Genomic DNA, 13,846 nt, shown 5'->3' on the forward strand with positions numbered 1-13,846 from the left:
TGCCTCATTTCCCTTTCTCCTCCCACCAGAGAAACAACGTTCTTCCCCGTAAACCTAAGCTAGGGTGCACCACCTTGACCTGGGGCTGTGTGGGCTGGCTGGCGCCCAGCGAACGCCAGAGGGCAGCAGAACCAGCGTATTTCCAGCTCTGGGTGATTTTTTTTTTTTTTTTTCTCCCCCTTTTTTTCCTTATCCAAAGGAGAATTCTTACTGGGCCACCTGACTTCGTTCAGCTCTCTTGGTCGGAGCAACAAAACAAAATAAAACAAAACAAAAACAAAAAATTTGAAGAACTTGAGAAAATTTGCCAAGACTCAGATGATTCAAGTCTCTGTAAAAAGAAGACAAAGATCAAAACAGCTCGCCACATCCCAGACCTTTGAGCTCTGCACCTTGTCACAGAGGCTGTGAGGGACCCCAAGGTAGCCCTGCGAGGCTACAGGGTGCTCACCTGAGTCCAGGGGCCTTTGGTGGCTTCGAGACCCCACCATCTTCAACAAAAGGTCCAAAACACAGCCAGGCTGGAGAAGTGGCAAAGCCTGCGGGCTCTTCATACACACCTAGCCAGACCGCCTAGCTCCAATCTAGCTCAAATCTCAACTTTGGAACTTTGGAACTTTGGAACTTTGTGCAAATTACTGAATCTCTCTGTTCCCTAGTTTCCCGTTTACGAAATAGCTATAATAATAGTATGTCCTTCAGAGGGTTGATGCGAGGATTAAAATGAACTCATGTATGGAGAGTGCTTAGAATGGTGTCTGGCACACAGCAAGTGCTTATAAGTATCTGGTAGTGGTATTATTATCATTATAGAAGGGCAAGTGAGAAAGGGTGAGAAGGCCTGGTGCTCACTTCCTCCAGGCAGCAGCCCAGCCCCATCTTTGATCTATTCCGTCACGTGAAGTTAATGCCCGTGGGTACAGTGTATGCGTCTTCTATGGTAGGATGAGGACCCAGGTCAGGCCTAACCATTAAGAGAAATTCGGCCGGGCGCGGTGGCTCAAGCCTGTAACCCCAGCACTTTGGGAGGCCGAGACGGGCGGATCACGAGGTCAGGAGATCGAGACCATCCTGGCTAACACGGTGAAACCTCATCTCTATTAAAAATACAAAAAATCAGCCGGGCGAGGTGGCGGGCGCCTGTAGTCCCAGCTACTCGGGAGGCTGAGGCAGGAGAATGGCGTGAACCCGGGAGGTGGGGCTTGCAGTGAGCCGAGATCCGGCCACTGCACTCCAGCCTGGGTGACAGAGTGAGACTCCGTCTCAAAAAAAAAAAAAAAAAAGAGAGAGAGAGAGAAATTCACCAGCTATCATGTTGGAGAGCAGGGACAAAGCCTGAGGAACGAGACCGGGGAGAGGCACCTGGGTGCTGGGTGTTGGGGATTGGGGATCGATTCCTGATGTGGCTCACTTCCCATCTTGCAGAGTTGTGAAACAGGCAGTGCAAGGACCTCAGGAGAGACCACAGAGGATCCCAGACAAACTCAGTGCCAAGCCTTGACACATGTACTGACTCTTTACATTGTGCGAAGGGTGTGCACATCCTGGGCTTGAAGCCAGCAGGTCTGAGTTCAAGTCTCATCTTTCCCACCCACACAACATGGGAGTCTGAGCAAACTACTTAATTCCTGAGTCTCTGGCTTTGCATCTGTGAAATGGGCAAGGTGCTGAGCCCTTGCCTGCCTCCTTCTTTGGAGTGGGAAGAAACTGACCCACAACAGGTGCACCTGTGACATCAGTCCTTGCACTTGAGCCTCATAATAAACTCCAGAGTTGCTTGTCTGACTAAGTTAGTGGTCTCAGAGGCCACTAGAGGCCAAGCCAGTCTGTGCTTGTGTCTCTAACCTCTGCACCTGGGCTCTTCTGATTTTTCCCAGGCAAAAAGGTAGCGCTACCCTTTTTCCTCTAAAGTTACATTTTCTTGAGAGCTTATTATGCACCAGATACTGTGCTAAGTGCTTTACTTTCATCATCTCCTTTAATTCTCAAAACAGTCCTAGGTGGTAGACATTATTGCTGTTCACTGATGAGCAAACAGGCTCAAAGAGATAAAGTGATTTGCTCAAGATCACTGAGCTAGCTGAGCTGAAAAAACAATTCTGCAGCCAATGCACTTCACCAAAAAGCAATGCTGGGCTTTGAATAAAAGTGTGGTGGTGGTGAAGGAGTGCTTTTAAATTTTAGATTCATTTTCTCCCACCTTGAGAAGGAAAGGAAGTGTGACAAACTAAAGTAGATCTCTAAAGGTGCTTGAAGAAGATCCCTAGGACAGCCTTGGGCCTGCCCCATCCTAAGCATCCCTGGATTTAGAGATAGTCTCTTTTTAACGTAAGTTCTCCTTCACATACCCCTTCTTTTCTTTACTGAAGGCTGCAGGTCCCTTCCCCCACCCAGTCTCTCTCACAAAGCTGGAAATAGAGACTGACCCCAGCGACCCAGACCTCTGTTTTGAAAAGTTAAATCAGATTAGCTCATTAATGGCCTTGCCAAATACCTCGGCCGGTGGGCTGGCCTCTGTGAGCCCCTCAACAGCCTCTCGGGTGGGCGGCTGGGCTTCGCGGTTAATGAATGACTTGGGCAGGCTGGGGCAACAGAGGCCCTCTGTGGAGCGGAGGCACCCGGTGGGGGCAGATCATTAATAAATATTGATTTGGCTCCAAAGGAAGCAGCCCGCTGGAGAGCTGGCCCTGGACACCCACGTAGTGGTCCCATTAAGTCGGGGTCAAATGCTTAGCCAGGACGCCAAGGGGCGGCTGGCTCAGGAGCGTCACTGAGCAAAAGACCCCCCAGGCCTGGCCAGAACCTGCTTCCTGGCCAGTGGGTCAGAGGAGGCCCATTCAATTTACAGCAGCTCAAGGTGCAGGCTGAGTCCAATCTTACCCCCTCCCTCCACCGGACGTTCACCAGCCCCAGGGGTTAGCCGGCAAGGCACCCAGGCTTGCCTCCAGCCTGTCTCAGAGAGAGCAATAAATCCTGGTTTCTTGGGTGTGAAATAGAAGGCTGTTTTCACCACCCCCTCCCAGGCTCCCGGATGTCTCCTTCTAGGCAGTGGCCTCCAGCCGCGCAGAGAAGCAGTTGCTGCGTGCTGATCTCCACAGCTCCCACAAAGGAAGAAGAGACAGCTTGCCAACATCCTGCAGGAGCAAGACTTTTAACGGTTTTGTTTTTCTCTTTTAAGTAGCTTCTACTTTCTTTCTGGAGAAGGAATACTCTTCAGGAAGCTCTTGGCAAGAATGATGAGCCAAAGGCTGGCTGATGATGCCTATTACCCTCTGCCTCCTGGAGACAGCAGTGGTCAGAAGTCAGGTGTAGTGGTTTTAGGGCAAAGCATCTGTTCTCTCTGTTCACATGGAAAAATAAGAATCCCCAAACTAGATGACTAAAAGGGATCTCACACACATGAAGAGTGAAATTGTGCTTACTAAGCAGAGGGAGTGAGTGACTAGATATGAGTGAAATTATGAATAAATAAAATAATAACCTGTAGGGCCATTTATTCCAACCACCCCCTAAATTACAACTACCCTCCCAATATCGTTTTTAAGATACTATGTATCTCATAAACATTATCCATTGGCAGGTTGGCCCCTATATCCCCAAATATCCAATTCTGTCTTCTGAGAGCTCACCATTGCATTGAGATCTGGTTGCCTGTCACTGACAACTCTAGTTATGGTCAACCAACATTGGGCCAAACAGAAGATACTTAAAGCCTCCTCCATGTATCGGCTGTGTCACTCCAGGAGCACTTATTTGGCCCTGCTCCCCTTCTTCTCATCAACTGAACCCACGCCTGGACTCAGTGCACCTCCTAAGACTACTCCTGAGGCTGCCACCTTCTCTATCACTGCCATGTATTATGCCATGTAGCCACAACCTACTAGATTACACAATGCACGGGTCGAGGCGCCATGTCTGTCTTTTTCACTATTGCATCCTATCATGTGACTGACACCGAGTGGGCACTCAATCAATATCAGTAGCATAAATGATAACTGAATTAGGAGATAGATGTGAATGAGAGAGGAATTTGGCAACGCTGACTCTGTGCTGTTTGAGAAGGAGTAGTAAGAAAAGGAAGAAAATTCCAACAGTCAAGATTTTTAAAAGGTAAGGGCCACATAATTCATAAAATGCTAAGGAAAGAGAGAATTCCTGGGGTATATTTGTATCAAATGCTACAAAAACATCAAAGAGGATGAAAAATAAAAGAGGCTATTGGTTTTGAGTATTGTCCGAATGGTACAAGGAAAGGAAGAAGAGAAGAGAAAAGGGAAAGAAGAAAGAAGGAAGCAAGGAGGAAACAGGATGGTGGAAGGAGGGAAGGAAAGAGGAAGAAAGAAGGGAAGGAGAAAGAAAAGCTGCGTGAAAGCTGATCTTTTATCTCATATGCCAGTGCCATGTGCAATATAGTACCAAGTGGATGATGTTAAGCACAAAATGTATTTGGAAATGCAAGATCATTCACAGGGCCCATTATACAATCCCACACATGAAGTTGTCCCCATGGCTGCTAGGTAAGCCTGGCTTCAATGAGGTGGTGGCTGCAACCAATTCCTTATATATTATTACTGGCCTGGTCAGTATCTATGTCCATGGAACTGGTGGTGACAAGTAACCTGTTATTGGCTGGGGTTATAGATCATAGAGAGCTCTCCCTATTGAAGCTTAAGGATGTCTAAGATCAAGGGCCTATTCAACTCAAGCAAGTTCAACTTGATCTTTAAGTACCCTAATGCACAGGGTACTCCACATAATCCCCTCAAGGAACCACAGGAATTGGGAGAGTGGGTCTTTGCTCCGTTTCACAGATTAAGGACAAGGGGTCATCCATCTGGAAGGGTGTCAGATGGAATTCAAACCTAGCTGGTAGTGTACAAAATGGAGACCCAAATCCTGGCTCTTGACTCTAAATTCATGGCCCTTAGTGCGTCACGACAATACTCCCTCAATCCAGCATGATGGCAAAGTGACATTTAGTTATAGTCATTCCATATCCTTTTACTTCCTTCTTCAACTGAGAGAACACACCTGTCACACAGAGAAAATGTATTCCCTGTCTAATTTTTTTCTACCTTTCACAATCTTTTAGACTGACCCAAAGAGCATTTCGCAGTTGCCTTTGTTTATCAAACATCAAGAGTTTTGGGAGTTTGGACATGCTCAACCCTAAGATTCATTGTGTGTGTATCCTTATGAGAGAATTAAGGGTAAGTTTACTTGTAACCTTTTGCATGGGCCCTACATGCTAGGCACTTTATGAAAATTATATCATATAATCCACACAACCACACTGGTACCTGGATTTCTTCATTTGCAGATGAAAAAATTGAGGCCTAAAGGGGGACAGCAACTTGGCCAAACAGCTACAGTCCAGGAATTGAACTGCAAAATCCATGCAATCTTTTAATTATACCTTTCTGACTTGTTTTCTAATATTGAAAACAAGAATGTTTGCTTTAGCTGTCAGAGTTGGTTGTTGCAAAGCTTAAATGAGACAACCTAATGTGAAAGAATTTGGAAAACACTGGATGTGGCATACCAGTGAGGGATTCCTCTTAGAATGAGAGCCTCCTCATAATTTTTTAATCTTCCTGAGCTTGAAGCTCTGTGACCTGGCAAACTAGATGGGCTGCAGAAATAGCATTTGCTCAGGATCTTCCTTTGCCAATGAAGAGAGCTGCCTGTGACTGACTGCAGGGAGAAGACAGTCTACCAAGGATATGAAGAGACTCTGCTTCCCGCTCCTGGGTTGGTGTCAGCTCCCCCTGTATGGGCTGATCCTCTCAGCTGGAGTCTGCTTGTCTCAGTGAGGCAGTCTGCTGAAACGAGTGACCTCCCCAGCTGCCAGGACTTAGTGCTACATCAGCGCATCCAGCAAGCATCCAGGTAAAGACTGAAAAAGGCAGTCAATCCTGTGTTTTTGCAAACATGTAGATACTTGGTCTCCTGCAGACAAAGAGCCACATATATCTACAGCTGTGAAAGCCACCCACGGAATGCACAAAGTGAAATGCATGGGAGCAGGTTTAGAACTGAGAAGAGGGCAGTGGGAAGGTGGAGACAGAAAAGCCAAGCAGAGGAAAGGAGAGAGGAAAGAAACGCTCAGGTGGTGGGAGTGGAGAAAAACTCTAACCATATGGATTCCCTTCCAGCCCTAAGCAGCTTCTCTCTAAAAATTCTTAACTCTTTGGGAACCATAGCCCCTTTGAAAAATCTTGTCTCCTAAAAAATATGCATGCACACCCATGTACTGTCTTGCCCACAATCCCAGGGGCTTTTCAGAGCCCTCTAAGGAATCCTATCCTCCCTTCAACCCCAATTGATCTGAAATGTCAGCTTTACTCAGCACTGTTCTTCAGGTCAGCAATGTTGAAGCAGAAAAAACTCAAGAAGGCAAGGAGGGGCAACAAGAGGGAAGGAATGACTATAATGATGTTGCTTTTGTCTTCTCATAGCAATCATAAGTGTCCCCAGGCAACATAGATAGATAGATAGATAGATAGATAGATAGATAGATAGATAGATAGATGATTGATAGATGGATGGATGGATGGATGGATGGATGGATAGATAGATAGATAGATAGGCAGATAGGCAGATAGGTCTTTCTGCTTTCCACAGAACCAGTAGTTGTTCTGGTAATTTGAATCCACTTTTCTTCCCCTTATAATCACCATAAATTAAACAAAACCCAACAGATATTTATCTGCTCTTGGAAAATAACTGCAAACATATTTCTCAAATGGTGATGTTATACCTCTGTCTACCCAAGAGACTGTGTCTGCCCGCTTCTCCTGGCTGCAATCTATCTCCATGTAGGAATTTTCTAACCCCCACTAAATGTAATGTCATGCAGTTGACTCAAAGGGAAAGGTAAAAGGATTAGTAGATTGATCGATGAAAGATATTAATGCTCTTTCATGTTGGGTTGAAGAAGGATTTGAAGTCATCAGGAAAGAGGGTAGCAGGAGAATAGACCTCAAGTATTCAAAAGACTCTCTGGATTAAAATCCTATTAAATTGACATCAGCTTCTCCAGGAGGCATTGAGAAGGTTGGGGTTTCTTTACCATGTCGCTGTAATTAACCTTCTCTTAAGCTGTTTTGGGTGGAGAACTTTCGCAATTAAGAAACTGAAAAACTTTTATTTTCTATCACCCACATGGCTTTTTGAATGGTTTAAAAACTAGAGTGGAAAGTGGTTTAGCTTAATTGATTTCTCCTACTTGAACCTGCTGTCAGACTCACCTCTGAGATCTGTGCCCTTCAATAAAAAGGGCATTTTGTCCGGAGAAAGAATCAAAGGTTCAGATCTACTACAATGCTTTTCTTCCTCTGACTGTTCTCCCACTGAGTCCTATAGAAAGGGCAACTTTGCAAAGGAATGGTTGTTCTCCTTAAAAAGACCTGTTTCTTGGCCCAGACCCCACTTCACGGAAACTATCACAGAAACCCAAAGAGCCTTTCTTGGCAGATACCAGGTTGTGGCATGTCAGCATCAACTGTCTCATTACAGGTAAGTTAAGGTCAGGTGGGGGCAGCCACTATGGGATTGGGTGACCAATCATCTGAAGAAATAAGGGTCACAAAACACATGTTGTTTTAAAGGGTTGGTCTTAGCCAGTTTTTCTTCCCTAGGGAAAATGTTACCCCACTTCAAATATCAACAACCTTGCCATTTTGAGCAAGGACGTGAGAATCCCTGCTAGGGAAATGAACCTGTGCTTCCTCCAGGTTCCAATAAGCCCAACTTTTATTACATGATGCCTCTATGTAAAAACATTAACTTTTTAGGCCAGGCACTGTGGCTCACATTTGTAATCTCAGCACTTTGGGAGGCCGAGGTGGGCGGATCACCTGAGGTCAGGAGTGCAAGACCAGCCTGACCAACATGGTGAAACCCCATCTCTACTAAAAATATAAAAATTAGCCGGGTGTGGTGGCATGCACCTGTAATCCCAGCTACTCGGTGAGGTTGAGGCAGGAGAATTGCTTGAACCCCGAAGGCGGAGGTTGTAGTGAGCCGAGATTGTGCTCCCGTGTACTCCAGCCTGGGCGACAGAGTGAGGCTCCATCTCAAAAAAAAAAAAAGATATCATTAGCTTTTTTTTACTTTCATACTTCCTGGATTCTCAGAGCTAAACACAAGCAGAAAACAGGCCGAATTGCACCAACCTTGTCTTTGTCACAGCACCTGTTCCTCTATTCTACTTACCTGGGTGTGTCTTCCCCTTTGCCAGGCTGCGAGCTCCTTAACAACAGGCAGTTTGACCCTTTCTCTCCTAGCACTGTGCCTGGCACAGAGCTGCTCTCAACACCCCCTTGCCCGTGACCCCCTAGAACTCACTCTTTGCCTTAAGGCAAGTCCCAGCCTCTGTTTTTACAATGAAAAATGAAGGGGTCTGTAGGGCTGCATGACCTCTCAGGTCACTTTCCAGTTGCCAGACTCTCTGAAAAAGGAGCTGTGTACAGGCTGCATTTCGGTAGCTCTTGTGCTCATGCCAGTGTTTATAATGATAATGATGATAATGGTAAGAATAGAGAATATCTTTAAGTCCTTAAACATGCTCTGCTCTGTTCCCAGTGCTTCACTTGTGTGATTTCACCAATCCTATAAGGCAGAGGCTCTTGTGACTCCCCTTTGATACAGTGGGAGACTGCAAGGGTGAATGATTTGCTCAAAGTCACACCAAGTATGGTCACCGTGGTTCCTGAGTCTGCACTCCTAACTCCCCCTCTATGTCCCCACTAAGAACCTCCTTTCTGAGCCTCCAGTTCAGGCTGCCGGCTCTCCAGCTGGTTTACTATATATTCCCTGGCTCCTCCAGGGGCTGGCTGTCTGCCTGTCAATTGCTTTGATTTCCTTCCTCATGGCCCCAGCTGGCCCAGACTCCGCCTGCTCCAACCAGAGGCTGAATTGCCCCAGGATCTGGCAGGCCCTTTGTCCAGAGGGTCTGCAGCTCCTGTTGAGAGCAGGTGGCCGGAAAAAAGCAAGAGAGGGCAGTCATTGGGGAAGCAGCTTGGGAGGCTGAAAAGGAAAGAAGGCAGATAGGACTGATCCAGGGAGGAATTCCCAGTGCCTGCCCTCCAGGGACCTGAGCCCATCTGCATGGCTGCCCACTCTCTGCAAAGCCAGAACACTGGGGTGGGCTTTCCTTACCTTGGTTATGCCTACAGGGGAATGAAGGCAGAGATGAGTCTCCTAGAAAGACCATGGAGCTACCTTTTAAAAAATGTTTCAGTGGCCTATTTTACAGGGTGGATCTTGTCTCATTTTAAAGCATCTCTGCCTATTCAAATGCTTCTTTCAGTTATGGTGCCTGAACTCCTCTTGACCCAAAGTCTTTCCAAGTGTTTTGGAAAGAAACTTGATTTTACAGTAGAAAAAAATAATTTTTTAAAGAAATTAATCTCTGCAATCACATTCTTAAGTATTTACTTGAATCAGTTGAAAACTTATCTTCACACAAAACCCTGCACATGAATGTTTATTCACAGCTTTATTCATAAGCATCAAAAATTGGAAGCAACCACGATGTCCTTCAATAGGTGAATGCATAAGCAAACTGTGATACATCCTGACAATGGAATATTATTCAGGAACAAAGAGAAATGAGCTATCAAATCACAAAAAGACATGGAGGATTTGTAAATATGTATTGCTAAATGGAGGAAGCTGGTCTGAAAAGGCTACATACTGTATGATTTCAACTGTGTGGCATTCTTGAAAAAGCAAAACTATGGAGCTAGTAAAAAGATCAGTGGTTGCTGCAAGGAGTGTGTAAAGAAGAAGGAATGAATAGCTGGAGCACGGGGCATTTTTAGGGCAATGAAACTATTCTGTATGACATTGAAACGGTAGATACATGACATTACTCATTTGTCAAAATCAATAAAACTACAAAACACAAAGCATGATCCCGAATGTAAGCTATGGACTTCAGTTAGAGATAATATATCAATATTGGCTCATCAATTCTTTTTTTTTTTAATAATTTTTTTTTCTTTTTTTTTTGAGATGGAGTCTCGCTCTGTCACCCAGGCTGGAGTGCAGTGGCCGGATCTCAGCTCACTGCAAGCTCCGCCCCCCGGGTTCACACCATTCTCCTGCCTCTGCCTCCCGAGTAGCTGGGACTACAGGCGCCTGCCACCTCGCCCGGCTAGTTTTTTTGTATTTTTTTTAGTAGAGATGGGGTTTCACCGTGTTAGCCAGGATGGTCTCGATCTCCTGACCTTGTGATCCGCCCACCCATCTCGGCCTCCCAAAGTGCTGGGATTACAGGCTTGAGCCACCGCGCCCGGCCTAATTGGCTCATCAATTCTAAAAAAAAAAAAAAAAAAACACCACAGAAATGCAAGATGTCAATAGAAAAAACTGAGGTAGGGATGAAAGACCTGGGAACTCTCTGTACTTTCTGTGTAATTTTTCTGTAAGCCTAATATTGCTCTTCTAAAAAGCCTATTAAGGCCAGGCGCAGAGGCTCATGCTTGTAATCCCAACACTTTGGGAGGCTGAGGCGGATAGATCACCTGAGGTCAAGAGTTCGAGACCAGCTTGACAAACATGGTGACAACCCGTCTGTACAGAAAATACAAAAATTAGCTGGACGTGGTGGCGCATGCCTATAATCCCAGCTACTCAAGAGGTTGAGGCGGGAGAATCGCTTGAACCTGGGAGGCGGAGGTTGTGGTGAGCCAAGATCGCACCATTGCACTCCAGCCTGGGCAACAAGAGTGACACTCTGTCTAAAAAAAATAAAATAAAAATAAAAAATAAAATAAAACGTCTATTAAAAAATGGTTCACTTGAATATACTTGAGACCCTAAAAAGCAGTCACTTTGCTCCTTTGTATTGCTTTCAGGCTAATCATAATCATAATAACAACCATATGGTATCATTTGTCCAGCCCTACAGTGCACCAGGCACTGTTCTAAGCACTGCTTATGTATGACTTCATTTAATCCTCACAAAAGCCCTATGAAAAATTGAGGTCAGGACAGTTAAAGCAATTTGTCAGGGGTATCAAACTTAATAGGTGGAAGAAGTAGGACTTGAACCACAGGCTATTCAACTTCAAGCCCACACTTATAATTGCTACACTCCATCACCCTTCCCCGCCCCCACCCCCCAGCCCCGAGAGATTGGGTAGCATTTCAGTATGTAAATAATGGGACAATGCAAGTTTTGACAACTCCTTTATTAGTCATTCACTTGGAAATATATGCAGAGCACCTGTGTACCAAGCAGTGTGCTAAACTCTGAGGATACAAATATAGGTAAGAGAGTGTACCTGCCCACAAGGAGCTTGTATGAGTAGAAGAGACAGATAAGAAGATGGAAAATGACAATGAAAGCCCTAGTAACAAGAAGCCAGGTAGCTCCAGCTCTGGAATTGGCATGTTATGAGCTGGAGCTATATGGGGAGATCCCTCTGGTTGGAATGGAGAGATGCAAAAATCCATTCAACCATCTTGAGTTGATTTTTGTGTATGGTAAAAGGCAGTGGTCCAGTTTCAATCTTCTGCATATGGCTTTCGAGTTATCCCAGCAGCATGTATTGACTAGGAACTTCTTTCCCCATTGCTTATTTTCATGGGTTTTGTTGAAAACTAGATACTACTTATTGGGTATTACGCTGATTACGTGGGTCACAAAATTATCTGTACACCAAATTCCCATGACACACAATTCACCCATGTAAAAAGCCTGTACATATAACCCTGAATTTAAAATAAAAGTCAAAAGAAAAAAGAGAAAAATAAAAATAAATACAAATTAAAAGCTTATAAAGTAAAAAAGAAAAAAACAAGAGAGAGAGAGAAAAGAAAAGAGAAAAGAAATAGCTATCTCTTTTTTCTTTCTTTTTTTTTTTTTTTTTTTGAGATGGAGTCTCGCTCTGTGGCCCAGGCTGGAGTGCAGTGGCCAGATCTCAGCTCACTGCAAGCTCCGCCTCCTGGGTTTACACCATTCTCCTGCTTCAGCCTCCCGAGTAGCTGGGACTACAGGCGCCCGCTACCTCACCCAGCTAGTTTTTTGTATTTTTTTTAGTAGAGATGGGGTTTCACCGTGTTAGCCAGGCTGGTCTCGATCTCCTGACCCCGTGATCCGCCTGTCTCGGCCTCCCAAAGTGCTGGGATTACAGGCTTGAGCCACCGCGCCCGGCCAAGAAATAGCTATCTTTAGGAAGGGGAAAAAGAACTAAAATTCATTATATGTCTAAAATATACCACGCACTTGCCTAGGTCCCCAACCTATATCTGCTCAGTCCCCCAAACAGTCTTCCAAGGCATTATTTCCAATACATATATATTATTTTGCTTCCGCAAAATAACATCAATATGTATTAAATATACATATATTTAAATATGCTGTTAAATATATATATTGCTGTTATTTTATGAAGACAGTGTGGAGTTACTTATGTTGCAAAATTCCTCTAATTCTTACCTGTGTCTTTCTTCTTATCTCGTGAAAGCTCATGGACAGTGGCCCCAATGTCGTGCCTCAGGATCTTGATGATGTTTGTCAGAGCAGGCAGGCTACGTTTATCCAAATGAGTGAAAAATTCGTACTCATCTTTCTTTAAACGAGAAGGTCTAGATTCAATGTGGGTCAGGTTTATATCATTCTCCTAGAAGAGAGAATGGGGAGGGTGAGGAGACAGTCACTGGAACTAACACAGGTCAAAGATGCAGAACCAGTACAATAAAACCTAACACAACAAAATGGAGAGTTCACAAATACAATTGTTTTTATAAGAGTAGAAAAGAGTCCTTAAATTTGCAAAAGTTGTTTACTTTTTCTTCTTTAAAACCAAGTACTAAGTGTCAGGAGGTGGGGCAGTTAGTTCACATGTTACAATTTAATCACATGAAAATCTGCTAAAGGCCTAGAGTTGCCACTGTAAGATTTTGATTTGGTTAAAATATTTAAGACAGTGGTTGCCAAAAATATTTACATAGGAAACCTCCCCACTTCCCAAATGAAATTCTATGGAATTACAATAAATAAATAAGATAGAAGCAACATTGTTCTGCTTGAATAGGGGGGTCAGACTTACTTGATTTATATCTAACATCTAAATTTATTGCTTGTGAGACAATGTACTTTTATGTTTCTAATCCTCAGTTTTTCCATCTGTAACTTGCTGGTCTTAATTATACCTGCTTTATAAGTTCATTGGGAATGTTGATGATATGATACATATGCACCACTTGGCACATAGTAAAAATTATCTCATATAATTACCACTAATATATTTATATAGGCCAGGTGCGGTGACTCATGCCTGTAATCCCAGCACTTTAGGGGGGCCGAGGCAGGTGGATTGCCTGAGGTCAGGAGTTCAAGACCAATCTGGCCAACATGGTGAAACCCCATCTCTACTAAAAACACAAAAGAATTAGCCATGCATGGTGGTGTGTGCCTATAATCCCAATCCAGCTACTTGGGAGGCTGAGACAGGGGAATTACTTGAACCAGAGAGGTGGAGGTTGCAGTGAGCCAAGATCGTGCCACTGCACTCCAACCTGGGCGACAAAGCGAGACTCTGTCTCAAAAATAAATAAATAAAATAATATGTGTGTGTATATATATATATAATTACTTTCCATTCAAGCTATTCAATAAATATATATATTTGTGGCACCCAACAGTGGCCAATGATCCTTCTAGCAGCTTGGAATCCATCAGTGAACAAAATAAAGATGCTTTCCTTTATAAAGCTTACATTGAAGTTGAGGGGACACAACACGCAGAAACTCATTTGTGCATGTTGTAATGAGAAGGGCTGAGGCAGCAATGCAAGGCAGAGCAGGGGGAAGCAAATGGGCATTCCTGAGG

At 44.4% G+C, this 13,846-nt stretch overlaps 1 protein-coding gene across 1 annotated transcript in view; it reads right to left on the reverse strand.

Moving 5' to 3' along the window:
* The window catches only part of PAH (phenylalanine hydroxylase), a 73,215-nt gene that overhangs the window by 38,677 nt on the left and 20,692 nt on the right, over positions 1 to 13,846 (reverse strand). The window contains exon 3 of the mRNA XM_010357275.1: positions 12,452 to 12,635. Within this exon, the coding sequence (XP_010355577.1) occupies positions 12,452 to 12,635 (184 nt within the window). The remainder of the gene's footprint in view (positions 1 to 12,451; positions 12,636 to 13,846) is intronic.

This window comes from Rhinopithecus roxellana, chromosome 10 (assembly GCF_007565055.1).
Source record: "Rhinopithecus roxellana isolate Shanxi Qingling chromosome 10, ASM756505v1, whole genome shotgun sequence".
Classification (NCBI taxonomy): Eukaryota; Metazoa; Chordata; class Mammalia; order Primates; family Cercopithecidae; genus Rhinopithecus; species Rhinopithecus roxellana.